The sequence below is a fragment of the Neoarius graeffei genome, chromosome 17, assembly GCF_027579695.1.
Source record: "Neoarius graeffei isolate fNeoGra1 chromosome 17, fNeoGra1.pri, whole genome shotgun sequence".
Taxonomy (NCBI): Eukaryota; Metazoa; Chordata; class Actinopteri; order Siluriformes; family Ariidae; genus Neoarius; species Neoarius graeffei.
The window spans coordinates 13,618,493-13,640,981 of record NC_083585.1 but is presented as its reverse complement, the minus strand read 5'-3'; the positions used below and the strand labels follow the sequence as shown (position 1 = coordinate 13,640,981).

The window sequence follows — 22,489 nt, the reverse complement described above, 5'->3', positions numbered from 1 at the left end:
CAGTCTCAGCATTTAAGTCTAGGCTGAAAACATATCTGTTTAGTCAAGCCTTTTATTAATGGTGTTTATGAGGTAAAGGAGTAGATCTGGAGGGTCCTCAGACAGAGTGTTTTGGTAAACTGGGATGTATGGATGCTGTCAGTCCCCACTCGCTTGCTCACTCGAGTTTGTTGACGGTGCAGTGGCTGGCTGCTTTATGTCCCGGGGCTCCCTCATGCCTGTGTTACCTTCTGGCTCTCTCCTTTTAGTTATGCTGTCATAGTTAGTTGCCGGAGTCCCTGCTTGTACTCGGTGCAATATGTATACTGTTCCTACTTATTCAGGTGACATTGGGCATACCTAACCACCTGTGTTTTCTTTCTCTCCCCCCCCACTCCAAATCTGTCCCTCTGAGTTACATGGAGTCAACAGGAAATCTTTTGGTGGAGACGGTGGGGACCTCGACTGGCTATCGTAGCCTGCAGGGAATCGGCCGTCAGACATTCTGTCGCATGTCCCAGACCCGGTGAAATGTAACTGAATTGTCTTGGCCAGGCCTAAGGGTCCCATCTGCATCTCATCATTGCTGAGGAGTGTGCTCCCATCACCCAATCAAGCATCCAGCCAGAGCAGGTCATGATATATTTTTTTTACCATATTAACATGCCATTGTGTGTCATGCCTGATGTAAAGACTCTCGTCTCTGCGAGCCTACCACACAGATTTAATACTTGTCATTTTTAGGGCATACCTAACAACATGTTTTCTTTCTCTCTCTCTCTCCCCCCCCCCCCATCTGTCCCTCTGAGTTACATGTTGATCCTGGGATTGAGATGCTGGCCTCTTCTGCCCCTCGGACCTGCTTGATCCATCCTGGTGCCCTGTGTCTGGTCGGAGTTTTATCGCCCCACTCCTGTGAAGGACGGCCCCATGAGGACAGTTGAGGGTTATACCTGTTAAAACTGTTAATATTATAGTCAGGCTGTCTGTTGTTGCCCAAATGAGGATGGGTTCCCTTTTGAGTCTGGTTCCTCTCGAGGTTTCTTCCTCATGTCGTCTGAGGGAGTTTTTCCTTGCCACCGTCGCCACAGGCTTGCTCATTGGGGATAGATTAGGGATAAAATTAGCTCATCTTTTAAGTCGTTCAAATTCTGTAAAGCTGCTTTGCGACAATGTTTATTGTTAAAAGCGCTGTACAAATAAACTTGACTTGACTTGACACCACACTTCCTCCAGTAGCCTCCTAACGTTAGTTCTTGATCTACGGAATGTACAGAACCAATGCTGCCCCCAAAAGGTACGCTGGTCACTTAAAATTACGGTTAAGAAAAAAAAAAAAATACCCCAAATCAGATGGAGACATTTCACTCGTTCGGTCCAATATTAAAATTTAATACCTCCCTTTCGAAAATTCCAGTCATTCCAAACAATTTAAGACATTTTTAGGCCTTGAAAACCGAAAGTTGTATTTAAGACTTTTTAAGGACCCGCAGGAACCCTGATACTGTGTGCTCAAATCCAGCCAAATGCAGCCAAACTGATTGGTCGGCGTTTCATAATACAGATGGACAATGACCCAAAACATAAAGCCAAAGCAACCCAGGAGTTTATTAAAGCAAAGAAGTGGAATATTCTTGAATGGCCAAGTCAGTCACCTGATCTCAACCCAATTAAGCATGCATTTCGCTTGTTAAAGACTAAACTTCAGACAGAAAGGCCCACAAACAAACAGCAACTGAAAACCGCTGTAGTAAAGGCCTGGCAGAGCATTAAAAAGGAGGAGAAACAGCGTGTGGTGATGTCCATGAGTTCAAGACTTCAGGCAGTCATTGCCAACAAAGGGTTTTCAACCAAGTATTAGAAATGAACATTTTATTTACAATTATTTAATTTGTCCAATTACTTTTGAGCCCCTAAAATGAAGGGATTGTGTTTAAAAAATGCTTTAGTTCCTCAGATTTTTATGCAATCATTTTGTTCAACCCACTGAATTAAAGCTGAAAGTCTGAACTTCAACTGCATCTGAATTGTTTTGTTCAAAATTCATTGTGGTAAAGTACAGAACCGAAATTAGAAAAATGTCTGTCCAAATATTTATGGACCTAACTGTATATCATTGGGAACAACTGGGGGTTGGGAAAGAAGGAAGGAAAAAAGAAAAACAAAAAGACGGTGGTGCTCGGGGGGGGGGGGGGGGGCGGGGCACTATGTGGAGACACACCCTTACAGTATTCTCCCCTATATGGTACACAGGTTTAACTAAACATGAAAATGACAAACTGCACTCACTGCCCCAGTTAACATGTCATACATCAGTGCTCCAAGACTCCACCAGTCAACAGCACGATTGTGTCCATTTCTTGTCAGGATCTCTGGAGCCCTAATACAAAAAAAAAAAAAAAAAAAAAGATATATTACTCGACCTGTCAATCTTGACGCATTTTGTTTAGGAGCTCTGCAATTTAACATAGTATGTGGTATTGCTCAAATATATGCCTAAAGAGCAGTCTTTCTCCCCAATAAAATGGGACAGGAGCTGTACATTTATCTGGGTTTGATCTGTGCAGGTGTTCTCATCTCATTATCTCTAGCCGCTTTATCCTTCTACAGGGTCGCAGGCAAGCTGGAGCCTATCCCAGCTGACTACGGGCAAAAGGCGGGGTACACCCTGGACAAGTCGCCAGGTCATCACAGGGCTGACACATAGACACAGACAACCATTCACACTCACATTCACACCTACGGTCAATTTAGAGTCACCAGTTAACCTAACCTGCATGTCTTTGGACTGTGGGGGAAACCGGCGCACCCGGAGGAAACCCACGCGGACACGGGGAGAACATGCAAACTCCACACAGAAAGGCCCTCGCCGGCCACGGGGCTCGAACCCGGACCTTCTTGCTGTGAGGCAACAGCGCTAACCACTATACCACTGTCCCGCCCACGCAGGTGTTTTCAATTTGCCAATAATAAGAGAGTTCCTACAAGCCCCACCCACTCCACATGCACTCACTTGCTTTGTCAAGCTAAATGGAGAGCCAATTAAATGTAGCTAACAGACAAGTACTGAATATTGTCCATCAACTCACTTCATTCATGCCGGGGGGGGGGGGGACACTGACCTATTGAGGTATTTCACTCACGTGACCAAGTCATGTGATGCTGCCATTTTGGACGGCACGGCTCGAATCAGTTTGAATGCGAGGAAGGCGACAAACGAAAAACATAAAAGGAGCGAGATGCAGAAAACACCTTCACTATCCAGCGACGTAGGGCATTTACAGGGCGAGCAGAGGGAGAGTTATTTGCAAAAATTGAGGTTAGCAGGCTTAGAGAACGACGTTTACCTGCTTCCACCAGGATTGCTCACTGACGTACGGAAGTACACGAAGCCCTCGTCTTTACCTGACTTCGGCCCACATGATCTCTATACCTATGTCGTTAAAAACCCATCGCCATACACAGGTATTGATCTGAAAGCGTATACGAGTTTGGATGCCTACAAATATTTTGTGTCAGGCTGGGTAACATGCCTACATCAGCGGGTCGTCCCTGGAGCCGGTGGTCGCCATCTGATTACAGCTAAGGTTTGTTCACATTTTCATTTACTTTCTGTCCTCAGGATAAACAAAATGTTATTAAATGGCATTGAAATAACTTCTTAGTCTGTTGAGACATGGCCCGTTATAAATTTGCTGTTACCAGGCAATGACTAAGAACTGTATTATTAGGGTCGGTGTAGTTGTAGCAGTGTATTAGCAACTAGCTGTTAGCACTAGCTAATGTCAACAACATCATAGCTAGTATGTTACTGTAGCAATGTTTATGTTCAGTCATTTGGATGACTGTTAAAACCTTTCAGTCTCAAGTTTTTCCTTTACTGGATTTACTAGTTTACTGAGCTAGTGCGCTCGGCGGCCGAGCCGGGAGCCATCGCGCCCTCGGCGGCCGAGCCGGGAGCCATCGCGCCCTCGGCGGCCGAGCCGGGAGCCATCGCGCCCTCGGCGGCCGAGCCGGGAGCCATCGCGCCCTCGGCGGCCGAGCCGGGAGCCATCGCGCCCTCGGCGGCCGAGCCGGGAGCCATCGCGCCCTCGGCGGCCGAGCCGGGAGCCATCGCGCCCTCGGCGGCCGAGCCGGGAGCCATCGCGCCCTCGGCGGCCGAGCCGGGAGCCATCGCGCCCTCGGCGGCCGAGCCGGGAGCCATCGCGCCCTCGGCGGCCGAGCCGGGAGCCATCGCGCCCTCGCTCAGTAAACTAGTAAATCCAGTAAAGGAAAAACTTGAGACTGAAAGGTTTTAACAGTCATCCAAATGACTGAACGTAAATATTGCTGCAGTAACATACTAGCTACTGTTGTTGACATTAACTAGCTTGCCGTCCAAAATGGTGGACACCGGGGCGTCACGTGACCCTGTGACGTCAGGTGAAATACCTCAATAAAAATTAAAAAAAAGAGGCTTGCAACAAAGTGTCAAGTCTAACACTTCACAATATTAATTAACCAGCCAAATTGACTGGTGCTCACTTTGACTGGTCACACCATCAATAACATTACCCCAGAAATTACCTAAAACAACTCCAGACTGCACAGCTGCGAATATATCATCCCCCCATCCTCTCCTTTAAACTGAAAATCCTCATTTATAGGAGTCATTCATAATTTTTACGATTATCAGACTCAGAAGTTGAATACTTCCTTGCTGATAAGAGTTATGTATGCAAATATCTGACGCAGCCATATTTAAAAAAAAAAAAAAACACTTCTGTTTTCAGACATCTGGCCCAGTGTCCTGCCTACAGTGTTCTTGGATTGCTTAACGTGGATGACGCATCAAGTAAAAGCCAAACAACCAACACTTCTGCAGTCTGTCTACATGTCCCACCTGCAGCACTATTAAATTGATAGAAATGTGGACCATGTGTTGATTAAATCCAATCAAATCATGCTTTTTGGTGTTTGTGAGAAAGGTGGATATAAAGCAGCACCTACAATTGCTTTAATAGTGAGAGGAAAGGTAAGAACAACGTAGTCGGCAAAAAACACGATGCATTCGGTCATAATTTCACTCATTTGTGCTCTCACACACATTGAAATGACTGCTGTTGGTATAGTTTTCACACTGTTTTTGTTCAAAGCACTTTTTTAATAAACATTACATTTACTTTAGCATCAAGGCTTGACATTAAACACTAGTCCGACTGTCTGGGACAATCAAACGTTTGGTCTGGACAAATCAAATTCACATCTGATGGGACAAGTTCAATATTTGTTGAAAAATCACCTTTTTTAGTAATTATTCCAGAGTTACACCAATAAAGTTCCAACAAAACTAGTTCAATCCCCTCAGTGATCTGGCCGTGTTACTGTTTACGAAATTCCGGGGAAGTCGAGTACAGCAGACGCATGTGTAAAAGCCACATTGTAATCTCTATAGATTTTTGATGAATTCAAAGTCTAATAATCAGAAAAATGGTCATCAAATACCTCAATAAAAAAATCTCTGTGGTGAATATTCATTTCATTCAGACAATTCACTATATTTTTCTTTTGTATGGTTCACACTAACCATCACAAATGTAAAATATTTCAAGGGAATTTTACAACTGTGCCAAACTCACTTACGGTTTGTGTTCATTCACAACATGATTGTCTCCTTTATGTCCAACTTGTTTTCTTTCGATTTCATTTCTTTAAATTAAATTTATACTTCAAGTTTTACTGGATTAATCAAGATGTAACTTTATTTCCTCCAGAAGCTTTGAATTTGGGTGAGTCTGACTTAAAACTGCAGATCATGTTAGAACACCACATGCACCATAATGGGGCATTGGATAGTTTTTGGTTAAAAGTTTTACTGAAAAATTATAAAACTCATTAAAGCATAAGGATTGCCATAACTAGATCTGTTTTTTGATTAACAAAGTTTAATCACTTTCCTTTTATTTAAAGGAGAACTGAAGTCATTTTTAAACTTGCTTTATTTCTTAAAGGAATAGAAAATGCAAAAAGTAAATACATGCATGAGTTGGTAGCTTGTAATATAGAGAGCCTATAAGAAAAGCTTCAGGCATGTTTGACCATTTATAAGAAAGTTATGAGCATTTTTGTATCGCTACTCTAATGCCACCAGGAGGCTGCCATGTTGCCTGTTGGAAGGGCGATGCATGACATCATCTGGGCACAAGGCTGAGTGTATACTTCAGTACTGAAGGGGCAAAGCGAAAGGTCTACTAAGGTGACAGTCAATTTTTTCACTATACATCTGAAATAGCATATTAATGAGCTGCAACCCTGACTTACGGACAAACCTGAACTCTTTACCTGTAAAACGAGGCTGAAACTGAGTTATACTACTCATTCGCATGCTCTTAACTCATCCATGACAAACTCCAGACGTCCCCAGGCTAGCCTACCGTAATTACCGTAGTAGGCAGTCCAACTCCCATGGCAATGCAGAAAGAGGGTAAACAAACACTGCTTTACTATACAGAATTCATGTGAACATTACAGTAAGATGCACTTGTACGAGAAAAGGCGGAAATATCGCCAGAAACACCCGAGCTGCTGGAATGGTATGGATTTATTTGGTAAAATTCATACATGTAAAAAGATACAGTATAAATAGCACAGAGGATAACACAAAGTATAAAATACACTTATTTCCAATGTGGTCCTCTTGATGACAGCACGAAAAAAATATAAGAGACAATAATAAATTGACAATTGTATAAATGAGTCATAAACAAACAAAAAAAATGCTAACTGTAATCACCACCAGAGTACAACTAGATTACAGAAATGGCACCAAAATGATTAAAAAGTCACACACACACACAATCATAAAACAGTTTGAAATTTACTCCGTAAAAACTGTTTCACCCGTTTCTTAAAATGATTACGTGTTTGACTAGATTGGAGTGATCGAGGTCGGCTATTCCATAAACAAATTCCTGTATACCTAAAAGAACTCCGAATGGTTTCTGTAAAGTGTGACGTCACTTACAATACATGGCCATATTCGACAAAATGGACCATAGTGCCAGCGACATTACTTCACTGATTTCCTCGAGTATTTCGAACAATGACATGAATAAAGACGATGATCATGATAAACAAGCATTTCCATATCAGTTGGTTACACACAAGTAAATACAGAGTTGTTTTAGTCAGTCATTACCGAGGCTTTTCTGACAACACTAAATCAAAGCAAGACACCCAACAAACATCAAGCTGCTTAGATGCATTAGCAATTATTACACTTATGCCCAAAGAAACTCAAAATAACATCACGCTAATTAAAAAAGGTAAGGGAAGCCATAAAAAGGTGTCTTCTTACCCTTTGAAGTTCTCTTTCGCAGACTACTGACCATGTCTCGTTTGTCTTGTCCGCTTTTTGGCCGAAGATTGTGGAAACTATATCTGGATTCAGCGCTGGCTTGTACAGTATTCCTAACGCCCGGTACATCAGAGTCGTTGGAAACAATTTTCCTCAAAATGCTCAGACTACACAAGCTGCATAAAGCATTGTTTGTTTACCCTCTTTCTGCATTGCCACAGGAGATGGACATTCTACTACGGTAATTACAGTAGGCTAGCCTGGTGACGTCTCGACAAGGAAGTTTTTCATGAATGAGTCCAGAGCATGTGAAGTGTGCTAACAAGTGCTTATGCTTCCAGGAACACGTAAAAACTCACGCACTTGCCTCTTCAACAGCTTTAGGTAAGTCAGATTATATGCAGATCTGTTTGTAGGTAGTCTAGCAAGGTTACAGTCTGCAGAATGAGGCTGTCACGGCAGCACTACTTGTACCGGGGGTATAAATATGAAAAGTTACCTCCCTCCATTCAGTCACATATGAGAAGATCAGCTGTTCACCATTCCCTCGCTGTTCATCAGTGACCTCGGTATCATCTTTCCCCCCTCCACTTTGTTAGAGAAAGGGAATTTCAATTTTTTTTCATATAAACTTTTAATGAAATAATTTCCAGCCAGGGGCAGCTTCAAGTCTTACTCGCTATGCGGGGCTTCTGTGTCTTGCGCCCAAACGACGTCAGAGCAGTGCCGGAAACAATCAGGGGGATTTTTCTGATTGGTTAAAATATTTTAAAACGGCAGCCTCCGTGAAATCGTCCATTCTGCATAGAAACTGACTTTCGGAGATGGATATCTTAGTTGTGTGAGCTCCTTATTTTCTATTATTCACATGAATCGATAGTTTAGCTCATAATATATCTTCGTATCCATTTAAAAAATGGGTTTTCTTTTCTCTTAAAGAACGTGTTATTCCATTACGTTTTTGGTTTTAGTAACCTTATATTGTGACTTGTATGCCAATACGACCAACACGCTGGCAACCAATTGCAATTAAAAATTATACTTACCAGCCTATTCAGTTTTTAGCCCTGTTTAGTTCGTTTGGTCTACAGCACACGTCGCTTATCCACACGATCTTCACGAGACTTGTGCAAGACTTCAAAACATGAAGTGTTAGCGCCGCCATTTTGAAAACTGTTTTCCAAACGAAATATTGCACAAAAACGAGTTTAAAATGATGATTACTGCCTACTTTTTTCAAACTTTCCTGATTGCTAGCAAAACAAACAAAACTTCCGGCTTACATCAGCATTCGAAAGAGGGCGCGTGCGTCTTTTGACAACGTTGGCAGATGTTGTCACTGCTGTAAGTTTTACTTCTGTCCTATGATGTCTCGCACAGGTCTCACCAAATCTCGTTTACGGCCATTGCTTTGACATACGGACTGATATATTACATAGCATATTTCAAACACTCAACCAGTGACAAAACAGCTATCAAAGCAGTGACAAAACAGCTATCAAAAATGCATTTCTATATTTAATAAAATGAGAAATAGAATTGATTTTTTTTTAAATAAATAAAAAGCACCTTCAGTTCTCCTTTAACTAGTAAAAACATAGGAATAAAAAGGTTATGGTCAGGACAAGTGAAAAATCTTGCTGCTTGTCCGACTGGACATGTGGATTAAAAAGTCGAGCCCTGAAATCGTGAGTAAGAATTGAATTCTTGTACATTTTCAAATTACAAACATTGTCATTTACAGTAAATGAGTAATCAACCCCAAAAATCCATGTCTTTGAATCCTAATCATTTTCTATCCAACGGTGGGGTGTGTGGGTGGGAGATATACCCACATATTAGCATATCAGTCAGTCAACACCTACTCATTTCCCTATCTTTTTAGGTCATTGGTTTTGAATGATTAAATCATTTATCATGATATTCTGAAATGGAAATTCATGAGAATGGGGGAAAGAAAAAAAAAAAAGTCACTGCTGTGCAAGCCTAATTCCCAACATGGAAGTTTAAAAGGAGTTGCAGATATGATTCATAATGAATTTGTTAACAGGTTCACTCATGTGGCTGCGACAGAAACAAGTTCACGCTTGTAACGAAATGACTTACATGTACTCAATAGTTCCACAAAACGTGTGCGTGACTGTCCCGTCATGAATGGATTCCTTACACAGCCCAAAGTCAGTCAATTTCACATGGCCTTTACAAGACAAAGATAAATACACACTTAATAAATTGCAGCCAAAAAAGAACCACTTGTATCGCAATAAACTGAATCAAAACACCAATCACTTTCAGTGTCAGGAGCATTTTTAGTACTGTAACTAATGGAACACATCTAAAGCTAAACCTGGAAACTTAGCATTATAATTCACACAAATATAACTACAGTCATCTTATCGTTTATGATATGCATCAGCTTTACCTTGGCTATTGAGCATGATGTTTTCAGGTTTAAGGTCTCTGTAGATGATGCCCTTTTGATGCAGGTGGCCGAGGGCCATCGAAATTTCTGCCAAGTAAAAGCTGCAAGTAAAAAGCCTCCAGGATCATTCTGGTGATTTTAGTTCATTTTGGCCAATCAAGAGAGCTCATCTGATCTTTTTATGTCTGAAAGTGAAGATCTTATATAATATAATAACAGTATATCATAAATACTGCAAATTCATAGACCACTTTAAACATTACAACTCTTCTTCCATTTACTACTATGTAGGGAATGTCCTTGTTGAAAAGGCGATACTCAGGGACCAAAAACAAGCTTAATCCTTACCAAGCAGTGTCTTCCATGAAAATTCCCTCCCTTTCTAGCTGCATGAAAAGTTCCCCACCTGTTAAATGAAAGACACTGATGTTAAGAAATTCATATCAAGACAAAAAGGACACAATAACAATCCCCAAAAGCTAATTTGAATCTGAAGCCAAATCAGAAGTACTAGAATATAAACAACAGCAATAAATTAAATGTGGTAGTGGCCAGTATGACGGTTCATCCAAAATATTTTCTTCTTTAGGTATAGATTTTGTGCATGCCATCACACTTATTTTTCACCAATGAGCTGTCATTTTGTCACTATCAGATTTCTGTGAGCTTCATGTAAATGTCACTAAATGTAAATCACTTCTGCTGTGAACATGGGTGATACAAGTGATTTATCTACATACATTAACAAGATAAAAAATAAACAATAAATTATATTGGACACTTAGCAAACAGTCTCATCCAGAGCAACATACAACATACCCAGAGCAGCTTGGGGAGGTTAGGTGCCTTGCTCAAGGGCACTTCAGCCAATTCCCTGGACCAGCAGGAAAAAACCAGCGAACTTTTGGTCCCAAAGCTGCTTCTCTAATCTTTCAGGCCCAGTCCCACAACACCAACAACTATAACTATACTTGAACTTAGTTCCAGCCTGCAGCAGTCACACTACACCCATAATATCAGTTGGTCCTGCCACTCAGGTAAATAAATGCTTGCAACTTAAGAATAGTCATAGAAGTTTTCTCCAAGTAGTAGCACATTATTCTGGGTCACACTGTACAGCTTGGACCACAAAACAACCCAAGGACACACTCCAGTGGTGGTTGATATATGGATAGGTCACAGATTATGGAAATTAATTTAAAAAAAAAAAAAAAGGAGACAGGACACAAAATACAGAGTGGTTACAGATTTTAATACGGATGCTAATAATTCATTGATTGATCACAGACGTTTCAGTATATTACAGATTGGTTACCAATTCCATACGGATGATGCATCATGAATAAAAAAAGTCAAACAATTAAATATTTGGACGGCTGAAGTTCACAATTAAAATAGCTTACCTACATGTTAATAAACAAATGTAGATAAGCCATTTTAATTGTGACTACTGATATGTCACAGAAAATCACATCTGTGAATAAAAGACCTGTGCTTTGTATTTTTTATTTTCCGTGAATCTGTATTCTGTGATTTCATGATGCAACAAGGATGTACAAAGATGCCTGGGGAAAACAGCATCTGCTCAGACAACATCACCTGACTGGATCAGGTCCAGGCCTGGGGGGTGGGGTGGGGGGGAACACTCCAGAAGCAATCTCACCGATACCGATAAACCCAGGCCTGGGCTAAAGGTATCGTTATCAGTCTGGTGTGACCAACCACAAACTGCAGGGGACCGGTTTATTTATAGTCATCAGCATTGTGGGACCGGGCCTTTAGGCCATGGGGAAGCCAAAACTTTTGAAAATCTGACAGAAACATTTTGTTCAGTTTGGACTTTACTAAATGATCGACTAATAACAGATTTAGAAAAAGTTTTGTATTGTCATTTCCTGGAGTCAGTCAGCAAGACAGGTGGACCAACAGATGCAGGAGAGGCACAAACACATCATGCTGAGCCCATGCGACATTAAATCAAATAGTATCCATCGATATCTTTTGTACTCAAATTATCTGCCCACTACTACCACTGTGGTGTGTGATCTGTACGTTGCAAACAAGATGTGACCACTACATGAACAAAATGTAAATGCTCCAGCTGTCAATGAAAAGCAGGTCTTCACAGAAGGAATTCCAGCACACGTTAACAAGGCAGGACATATCTGGACATGTACAGAAACGAGCAACAAAATTGGAGTTAACTGTTTCTTAGAACAAAGATGGAGCTTTATTTCACTGACCACTTAGGTATTCGAGGATGAGATAAAGCTTGCCACCAGTCTGAAAGGCATAAATGAGGTCGACAATAAAAGGGTGCTTCACTTCCTCCAAGATGTTACGCTCAGCCTTGGTGTGGGCTGTGTCCTTGGCGTTGCGGACAATCATGGCCTAGAAAGTCATAAGGAAGAAGAGGAAACAGCCTTTATCCATCAAAGGTACATTACAGCAATCAAATTCTTTTCTTCATAAGAAAAATTGGACTAGGAAGTTGAAGTCAGAGTGCAGGGTCAGCCGTGATACAGTGCCCCTGGAGCAGAGAGGGTTAATGGCCCTTCCCAAGGGCCCAACAGTGGCAGCTTAGCGTTGTTGGAGCTTGAACACCAAAGCCACCACTACCTTCAAAATAACTAATCAAATCTTACATTATAAAACTAATAATACATGAATCTTTATTAGTTTCCCATAATGGGGTCTTCATACCCAATTTACAAGTTCTTACATAAATATAATTCTAATTACAAATAATCTAGGAAAAAATTTAAGTATTCTATGGAAGTATATAGAAAGGAAGTATCAAAATCTAATAAGAATACTATTTACAATAATGTCTGTTTTAAAAAGTCTAACAAAACCCCCAAAGTAAAATGCCATTTGCCAATCACAGCAAGCACCCATGTGCTCCTCACACATTTAAAATAAAACATTTACCCATTTTAAAAGTTACAATATCAGGGCTCAAAATTCTTTTTTTTTTCCCCACCAGCCAGCTGGACTAGTTACCTTCCAAAGTAACTCGCCAAACAGAAAATCAACTAGCCAAAATTTGTTCGTGTTACTTCTGTCAAAAATAACGCAAAAGAGAGTAGTTACCATTGTTCATGACTAACGTGCATTTATTTCAAGACCAGAGTATTTTGATACTGTTGTTAAATACATAAATGAGAACAACACAGAGCACCATAATATCAACAAATAATATATTGGAAAACCTGGCAACTTGGTGTATGAGTATTGAAAGCAAATATACTTACTATCATGACTATAGCACCCAAAATATGTCCAACATGCTTTCTGTATTTAACCATTTATGAGAGAGAAAGCATTAGGAGCTTCATATTGACTAGGAATCAACTTGAAAAAAAAATTAACTATTCCATAAAAATCGTATCACAGCCAAGGCCTACCCTGCTCCCACGTTTGTTTAAGTCCTTTGTCGTTTCTCCTCTTCAGACTGAGGTCGCTTTGTCCCCGTCTCTGGCGGTTTCTGTACACCTTTCAGACAATTCCACATCGCAACGTCGCTTCGTCATTCCACATCGCAACGTCAGATGTAGATGCAAACAACAACAAAAATACGTGTTTAAATGGGCGATAATGTGGCCACATCTATTGAATTTGATAACGTGATGTGGCAGCGGGGGTGTGGCCAAGCATCAGTCTGTGAATGGAGGATGGAGTCAGGCCATTATTAAAAAAATGTTCTGTTTCCAGTCCACCGGCCGGGTGAGTGCCGTTTGTGCGGTTGAAATTTTTTTTTTTTAAACGCTGGTTTTTCGACATTTTTTTTCGGGTTCGTAAATCTAAAATCGAACTTGATATTTACGCATTCCCAGGGCTTTCCACTAAGGCTCATACTAGCCAGCCATGACAAATAAGTAGCCAGTCAGGGGGGTAAACACAAAAACCCCTGTGCACGCAGTTCCCAGGATTAAATGCATTTTCCACAGACCATTTATTTATTCACTTTACTCAAATACAAAGTAAAATGGCAGTAAATCTTCTTTCTTTTCTTGCGTATTGCATCATGAGGCGTTCCTGGCTTGTAAATCTCTTCTTTTCGGTGCATGACACATTCACGCAACTGAGCATGCTATGAATTAACAACGACAACGGTCTGCAGTGGTGGCTACATAAACACTCAGCAAACATTTCTCCATTTGTGTATGAAAATACACTCCGACGACTCAGTTTGGTTTCATTTACAACCAACGGTGTCTTTTGATGCCAGCATGTAATTGAATGAGAGAAGACTGGTTTACCGGAGACAAAATAAGCGTTATCTCTGCTTCTGTTCCCTCCGACGGCCCCGACACACTACTGCCTCCGCTGAGTGCACGCGCACGCACACCACATGTCGGGGCCGCGGATGAGTTACTCTCCCTTGATCAACGAAGTCGGCGGGGAATTTGTGGTTATTATCGGTACAAACAGCATGAATCACAACTTAAATGAGTGCGGTTCAGTTTGACATTATTGTCAGTCCGTTAGATAAACATGTAATTTTATTAAAATCGAAAATTAATATTTAGAGCCTGTGGGCTACAAAAATAGTCATTAAAGTAGCCGGCTGGACTTAATTGCGTAGTCGGCTGTATGGCCAGCAGCCGGCGCTTGCGGAAACCCCTGCATTCCGCGCAAAATATAGAATTGAATCAGCTCTGCGCATGCGCCGTGCGGCACAAAAAATAGCAGCCACCATGAAGGAAGGAGATCCGGAGTTTTCAAACATTTGCTTAAGTGTGAAATCGCAAAATGGTATTCTAGCGAACAACAAAATGGTAAAGATTCAGAAAAACAAATCATTCAGTGATCATTTTAATAGTGTAATTTGATCAGAACTAGGCCTAACGGTCGATTTAGAACTACACAAAGTCCGTGTGTCGGACATTTTAAGTACCTTTGTAAAAGTTTTGCAAATGTTGCAGTCAGCATTTAAAATGCTACCTTAAAGTTTTGTACAAGTTTCAGTTGATTAAACCATCATATTTTATTAAAATGTGTCTGCTTTTGTAATAAAAAAGTACTGAAAGAAAAAGCAAACACAGCATTGTGATTTCTTATCCATCCATATATTAAAAAAAAAAAAATCCCTCCCTCCCGACTGAAAATTTTTTTGCTCACCTGGTGGACAGGAAACGGGTTTTTTTTAAAGGATGGCCTCAGGGAAGGTAAGTGGTGGAATCATTGCACCTGATGGGGATTAACCTGTGTTTGTGTATCTTCCCCAGTGACCGCACCCTTTAAAAGGAGAGGAGAGCAGAGAAAGGGAGCTCTCTCTCCCCAACCAGAACACGTGTGCGTGCGCAGCTGGGAAGTGATAAAAAGGCTGAAAAGCTAGCAATAAACAGTTCATTGAGAACTCAGTTCTGGCCTGCCGTGTTTCTGTGCTCCACCCACCTGGTCCAATACTACACGTGATTACCGCGATATATGCATGCACAGTAGTGAAAAAAAACGACAGCCTGACTCATACACAATATGATTCGGAATTCTTCTGTATTTTCCGTCCTGCCAATAAACACATCGATTAACACAGACACAGCACGCACTTAATATGTGGCGGCTTTAGTTGACGGTGTGTCTGAATCTTCGCTTCATATATATTTTTTATTTTCAACTAGCCAGCTGGGCTGGCTAATGACAGAAATTACCCGCCAAACGAAAAATTAAGTTGCCTTGGGCAACCAGACCACCGCGAATTTCGAGCCCTGCAATATTGTTAAAAATACCTGGCTGCAACCATTTGCCCTGAAACCACCGCGAATTTCGAGCCCTGCAATATTGTTAAAAATACCTGGCTGCAACCATTTGCCCTGAAACCAGATATCCACTTGTGATGTAACCAGCAAACTAGTATGCCATTTCCCTTAGAGCAATCCAATAAAGGCTACTAATTCTTAAAAATTAAAAAAATTAAAAAATTTAAAAAAAAATTAAAAAATATATTTTATATACACACACACACACACACATATATACAGGCACTGGAGCACACGTGTGTTCACTGCTTTAGCAGGGTTGAATGCAGAAAGAATTTCACTGTGCTGTAATGTATGTGAGACAAAGGCTTTTATTTTTAACAATCTAATCAGAAATTTTCTGTAACCATCTGATTTTTACTGACAACAAAATCCACGAATCAACAGACTTCACTTTTCTGAAGTTTAAATCTCACTCAACTAGATAACGCATACACAGTCCTGACATAGATCCTAGAAAACTGTCACCATCATAGCAACAAATCTTGTCTAAAAAGATAGCTTTTCTCAGTAAATAAAAACATACAAAAAGCATGTCACAAAAATACAAGGAGGTTTTTTTTTTGGGGGGTGGGGGGGTGGGCGCGACTGAGTAGCCAGCGAGGGAGCATTTATAGGCAGCAAAAGGTTCCCAAAGGCTGGATGTGTATCTGCTCACTATTTACTTGCGTGCATGTTCACTGCTTCAATAAATCAGACTTATTTTACACCAAAACACTTGACACTTTGGCATCCTCAGGGTTGTTTAACAATTTAGAAGGGATGTATCCATTAGATCTCAGTCTCAGTAAGAAGAAAGAAGAAGAAACCTTTATTCGTCACATGCACACTTCAAGCACAGTGAAATTCATCCTCTGCATTTAACCCATCCACACACTCAGAGCAGTGGGCAGCCACACCAAAGCGCCCAGGGAGCAGTCAGGGGTCAGGTACCTTGCTCAAGGGCACCTCAGCCCAAGGCCGCCCCACGTCAACCTAACTGCATGTCTTTGGATTGTGGGGGAAACTGGAGCACCCGGAGGAAACCCACGCAGACACGGGGAGAACATGCAAACTCCACACAGAAAGGCCCTCGCCGGCCGCTGGGATCGAACCCAGAACCTTCTTGCTGTGAGGCGACCGTGCTAACCACTACACCACCGTGCCACCCCGTCGGTAAGTCATATAGTGTGCAAGTTACATCACAATCTCGGATTCTCGTGTAATTTGTACTTGGAGTGCGTTATCTGAACCTGAGAGAGAGTAAGATAACAGTGCTCAGGGACATTGTTCTGTTTTTCTTTTAAAATAAAATCTGTACACCGTACAGGTACAAATATGAACATGTGAACACTCAAACATGTCTTGTATGGATATTATCAATCAGTATAAAGGAGTTTATTTTGGGGTTTTGTTTGACTTTAATTAGTAGTAATACAGCCTGATTAAAATGTTTCAAACCAAACCTTTTTCAAGACTTTCATAGCAAATATTTTTCCTGACCCAGCACCGGTCACCTTCCGAACCTGGAATACCTGTAATGAAATTAAGTCATGTTTAATTAATTTTGAGTCAAATTTATCACCAGGATTTAGAAAAAGTAAAAGTATTATATTTTAAATAGACAATCTTTATTGATGTATACCTTTCCATAGCCACCTTTCCCTAAAACACGCAGCAGCTCAAAGCATTCGGGACGTATGTTCTCAGTGCCTTGATTCACACTGTCCTCGGAGATCTCAATCTTCTCGCAGTCATCCATATTACTGGCATGAGGTCAGAGGGGGCAGGGCATATTGACAGCATTTTTAGATTTGGTGTCATTTCTCAGAAGTGTGAATTTACCAATATATAATCCATGTATTATGTCACCAATGTAATCTGCAGCTACTGAATTTTAAAAATGTCATCATGACATGCCCAGATAAAGATCTGACAGTCTGACTGAAGAAAAGAATGGAACAATAATGCCGCTTTTCCACTACAAACGCGGCTGAGTCGGGCTGAGCCGTGCCGTGCTGAGTCGAGCTGAGCGGGGCTGTTGGAGTTGCATTTCGACTACAGCCGCGCTGAACCGTGCTGGCTGGAAGTGGGTGGATACATTGGGTGGAGTTAGCGAAAGTGGGTGGACGTTACGTGATGTCGTTAAGCGGCGCAAACAGTGACATCAGTGAGCTTTTAAGCGGTAGTCTCACGACCCGAATAGTAAACAATAAACATGGAGGACATGGAGTCGTTAGTGTTGCTGGTCTTGGTGCTGTGGCTTGTTGTCACCGACAACGCCAACAGATACTGGCAAGAGCGTATAAGGCTTCATAATTCTCGTAATTCGTAATTCTCCTTCTTCCGGGTTTATGGTGTTTACAGATCCCAGCGTGCTCGCGGGGCGTGTGTGGGCATGTGAGGACACTCCTCCTCACCAATCAGTGCACAGGGGAGTGTCTGCTCACGCCCCCAGCCTCACTCGGCACGGTTTGGCTCGCTTCAGCCCCACTCCAAAACGGTGCGAGTTTTAGGGGCTAAGCAGGGCTGAAGCGAGCTGAGTCGTGCTGGTTTTTGGTAGCCGAAACGCGAGCCGTGTCGGGCTGAAGTGAGCTGAAGCGAGCTGAAGTGAGCTGAAAAAGGGTAGTGGAAAAGGGCCATAACAGAACTCTTTGCTTTAAACTTTTCATTAAAATAAATGAATTATTAAATAATATAAATGCTCACAATTCAAAGCCACTGCGCTGATCCATGATGTCATTAATCTGCACCTTGAGGAATAACACAGTAAATTAACTTGATTGGTCCACTATAAATAACATCTGCATTCAACTGTGGTTGGTCAGAAGTTTAAAAACTGAACTTTTAACTGTTTCATGAAGCACTCATGGACTTTCAATTTAAAGCTTTATATATATATATATATATATATATATATATATATATATATATATATATGTGTGTGTGTGTGTTAGTAAAATACGATTATAGTAACCTCCATCACTTGGGAGCATTACTGTACATGAATGCATTAAAATTAGTACATAAAGTTTTTTTTTTTTTGTGCCAGACTCCACTGAATGCCTTAGAGTTTAAAAATTAGTATGTTTTACCTCCTTGCATCATGCAACTGTCCGAAACTATGTAAATTTATGTTCAAAAATTATATTTTCTTTAAAAAAAAAAAACCTCAGCATTACACATGCTAAAATGTTAAAAATGGCAATGATTTATTATTGCTATTTCAACTTTTTCATAGACACTTCATGGTTGATTTACTTTAAATATTTAAGCGGAACCAAATTTCATATAATCATGCAATAAGTTTTAAAAAAAAGTGAGAAAAAAAATCTAAAGAAAGTATAAAAAAGAAGTTATACATTTAAAAGGGTTAAAATTAATAAACAAGCCAACATCATGAAGATAGCATATGTTTGGTTTACACGAAGTCTGCAGCAACGTTTTAATAAGTCGTTTCATATGCAAATTACACAGATATTGATATACGATGTGAACTTAGTCCTAAATACAGCTCTACTTCCTTTATAGGTACACTAGATACAGCATGGAAATGAAGGCTTCTGCACACTTGGTAGTGTACATGTCCACGACCGGAGACTCAGCCCTCATCCAACGGGCCACTTTACAGGTAGCAGTTGGGGGCCAGCTAGCAATCCTCCACACCTATAATTAGCATACACTCAATACTCCTCTGACAAGACTGATGAGGGACACTAAACTATTTAGTCATCGGTAATTATTCATATTCAACTTATAAAACATGGTTCTTTGTAGTCGAGAGATTACTAGTGAATAATTAGCGCGTAGCACGCTGGCTGCTCAGCTGTTTTCGCCCAGGCTTTGCGGTTTCTTTTTTTCCGCCCCACCCGTATTCCCAGGGACAACCCCGTCTACGTAGTTGTGATTGGAGAACATAGATATATTCCCAAGTGGAAGCTAAACTACTGCCCAATCACAAGGCAAAGGCGGGACTTTTCCGCTCGCAAAACGGGTGTTCCGTTGCACTGACAAACCCAGCTTAGGCCTAACCATTCTGGCTCTCGGCATTTAAGCAAAGCAGGCCTACTTTAGCAACCGAGCTAATCGCCTAGCTGGCAAGACTGGAACAAGCACACAAAGTATGAGAAGAAAAGCCAGTTACCTCCTCAAGCTCGTCGTCGGAGACATTTTCCTCCGGCTGATCCAAGTCAATATCGAAGACACCGGCCATGATTTATTTCAGGCGCATTTAATCCACTTCCAACTTGAGAGTAGAGGTTGTGCTTCCCGCCTCATGGATGCGAACGCACCGTCGCCATGACCAGCTTGGGTCTGCGCATGCGCAGCACTACGGCGCATAAAGCACGCCTCCACATGGATGGCTGGGGAATAAATGTACGCGCCCTTTTTAGGAGCCAGATCATATGTACATGTACAGTACACTGTACCTTCGCTAAAAATAGATACAGATACTGTATTGATTAGATAGACAGGCAGACAATATTCGTCTTCGGCCAAACTTTATTTGGCCTTCGTAAATGGTTCAAAGGATTCAGGGCTGTCGCTAAGTAAAATGCATGTTCAAGTAAGAGAACAAAAAAACATTTTTTTCCTATATTTGCAGGGCCAGATATCAGGGTCCTGTGAGGCCCCCGGGCTAACGTGACCAGACGTCCCGGTTTGACCGGGACAGTCCCGATTTTGAGTTGCGTGTCCCCAGTCCCGACAAAGGTCCGTCGGGACGCTGAAATGTCCCGGTTTACACCAAACACGAACAAACTGTCCCGGTTACAGCGATCATATATAGCCAACGAGATGTCAATAAAGCTTCTAGCAATTCAGCATCAATGTGCGTGTGTGCGCAGTCAACCTTACAATGTATCTATTTGTACAATGTTGCAATATACAGTAGAGGCCGCGTTATAACGGTTTTTTGCGCTAGCGGCTGTCAACTATACTACGCGACAATGCCGAACGGATGAGCGCTGGGCGGAGATGTTCGCGCGCTTCAAGAGTAGGGAGATTCCTTACAGCAATGTCAGCCAGCTTTGCCAGTTTGCCGTGTGCCTACCTGGCCCCAATGCTCCAGTTGAGCGAATATTTTCACTCATGAGCAACACCTGGACTGACGAGAGGAATCGCATGACCGCGCCTACTCTCAAAGCCTTGCTCATTACTAATTTCGACGATACTTGCTCGCAGTCTCACAGCAGGCTCTCGGGCAATAAAGCGCTACTGGAGCAAATTCACTCATCATGTAAATATATGCAATAATATATTTACCGGGGCGGCACGGTGGTGTAGTGGTTAGCACAGTCGCCTCACTGCAAGAAGGTTCTGGGTTCGAACCCAGTGGCTGGCGAGGGCCTTTAGGTGTGGAGTTTGCATGTTCTCCCTGTGTCTGCGTGGGTTTCCTCCGGGTGCTCCGGTTTCCCCCACAGTTCAAAGACATGCAGTTAGGTTGACGTAGGGCAGCCTTGGGCTGAGTTGCCTTAAGCAAGGTACCTACGTAACCCCTGACTGCTCCCCCGGTGCTCTGGTGTGGCTGCCCACTGCTCTGGGTGTGCGTGTTCACTGCTTCAGATGGGTTAAATGCAGAGAATGAATTTCACTGTGCTTGAAGTGCATGTGATGAATAAAGGTTTCTTCTAGAAAAAAAGCATCTTCTTTAGGGTGGGTAGCTGTTGTCTTTCATCTGTTTCATCTGTCTTTAATCTGTATCACAGGTCTTGACTTGTTTGATGCTGTTGTCAACTCAGGGTTCACGTTTTCAAAATAGTTAATAGCCTACACTGGTTAAGATTAAACAGAGGCATTTTGGGTAAAGGTTCAGAGGTGATAACGATTAGGCTCATGCGCTCGTTCCTGTTACAATGCATAGCCTATTGTTTTTAAAAAAGGTTAATCGCATAAAATGTTGATGTTAATATGCAAGCAATGCATTTTCTTGGCGTTTTCACAAAGGTGAAATAAATCAGTTGAAATTTAGGCTATTGGCCTATTCCCTATCATCACATCTGTTGTCTGATTTTCTTACTTTAACTGAATTGTGATAGAAGTACAGATTCAGATTCAGAAAACTTTATTTGTCCCATCAATGGGCAATTTAGTTTGTCAGTCCTAGTCTCCATCAATCAACAAAACAATAAATAGCATAAATAAAAAGTAAAGAAATAAGAAATACAACAAATAGGAATCCAATACACACACATTCAGCCAAACATCACATCCTGTCCTGTCAGTGCTAAACAACCCTTACGCTACGTTCACACTGCAAGGCTCAATTCCGATTTTTTTGTGAAATCCGATTTTTTTGTGAGGTCGTTCACATTAACAAATATATGCAACTTGTATGTGATCCTCAGTATGAACGAAAAGCGACCTAAAAGTGTTCCGCATGCGCATTGCAGGATACGACGACGTCACACGCAGTGAGCATGGCCAGTGTTTACGGAAGTAAAACCGCCCGGTTGCGGTATGACCCATCCAATCTAGCTTGAATAGCTGTATCCCCCCAAATGGAAATCAGCTCCCTAACCTCTGCGTCCTTCCATTGAGAAGATTCAGAACCTTCACAGCCCGAAGCGTCCCTCGCATTGATGTCATGCGCAGGGGCGCAGATACGTTTTTTGAACTGGGGGGGACAAAAAACTGGGGGGGGGGGACAAAGCAGCCAGCAAACCAACCCCGATATGCCTGTCAAACTTGTGGGTTACCATAGCAACCAAGCTCGAGCTCGCAACCTGTGCAGTCTGCGCAGCTCAACCAACCGAATATCAGTCTTTGTTTTGTTTTATGTGAGTTGTTGCAACTATGTATACACTGCTGTGCACCTCAATAAACCGAATGGTAATTAGTCTTTTGATTTTTCCGTGAGGTTTGCCTTATGCAAAGAAAGACAGCATAGACGTTTTTTCCTCCCTATAAGTGGGGGGGACCGAACGAGGTGAATTTAAATCTGGGTGGGACGAGTCCCACCCTCTATCTGCGCCCGTGATTATGCGCCATGTTGTTGTAACTTTTTTTTGA

General features: G+C 41.7%; 1 protein-coding gene across 4 annotated transcripts in view; it reads right to left on the bottom strand.

Annotated features, from left to right (window-relative positions):
* Window positions 1-19,795, bottom strand: part of rps6kb1b (ribosomal protein S6 kinase b, polypeptide 1b) — a 38,610-nt gene extending 18,815 nt beyond the window's left edge. For all 4 annotated transcript variants that reach the window (XR_009656847.1, XM_060943743.1, XM_060943744.1 and 1 more), the window contains exons 1-9: window positions 19,623-19,795; window positions 18,188-18,231; window positions 17,124-17,244; window positions 16,945-17,013; window positions 11,981-12,128; window positions 10,086-10,143; window positions 9,738-9,838; window positions 9,422-9,512; window positions 2,269-2,359 (exon numbers count right to left, since the gene is read on the bottom strand). Coding sequence is in view for 3 of the 4 variants with exons in the window: in XM_060943743.1 (XP_060799726.1) it covers window positions 2,269-2,359; window positions 9,422-9,512; window positions 9,738-9,838; window positions 10,086-10,143; window positions 11,981-12,128; window positions 16,945-17,013; window positions 17,124-17,244; window positions 18,188-18,231; window positions 19,623-19,691 (792 nt within the window). In the remaining variant the exon portion in view is untranslated. The remainder of the gene's footprint in view (window positions 1-2,268; window positions 2,360-9,421; window positions 9,513-9,737; window positions 9,839-10,085; window positions 10,144-11,980; window positions 12,129-16,944; window positions 17,014-17,123; window positions 17,245-18,187; window positions 18,232-19,622) is intronic.
* Window positions 19,796-22,489: the final 2,694 nt, after the last annotated feature.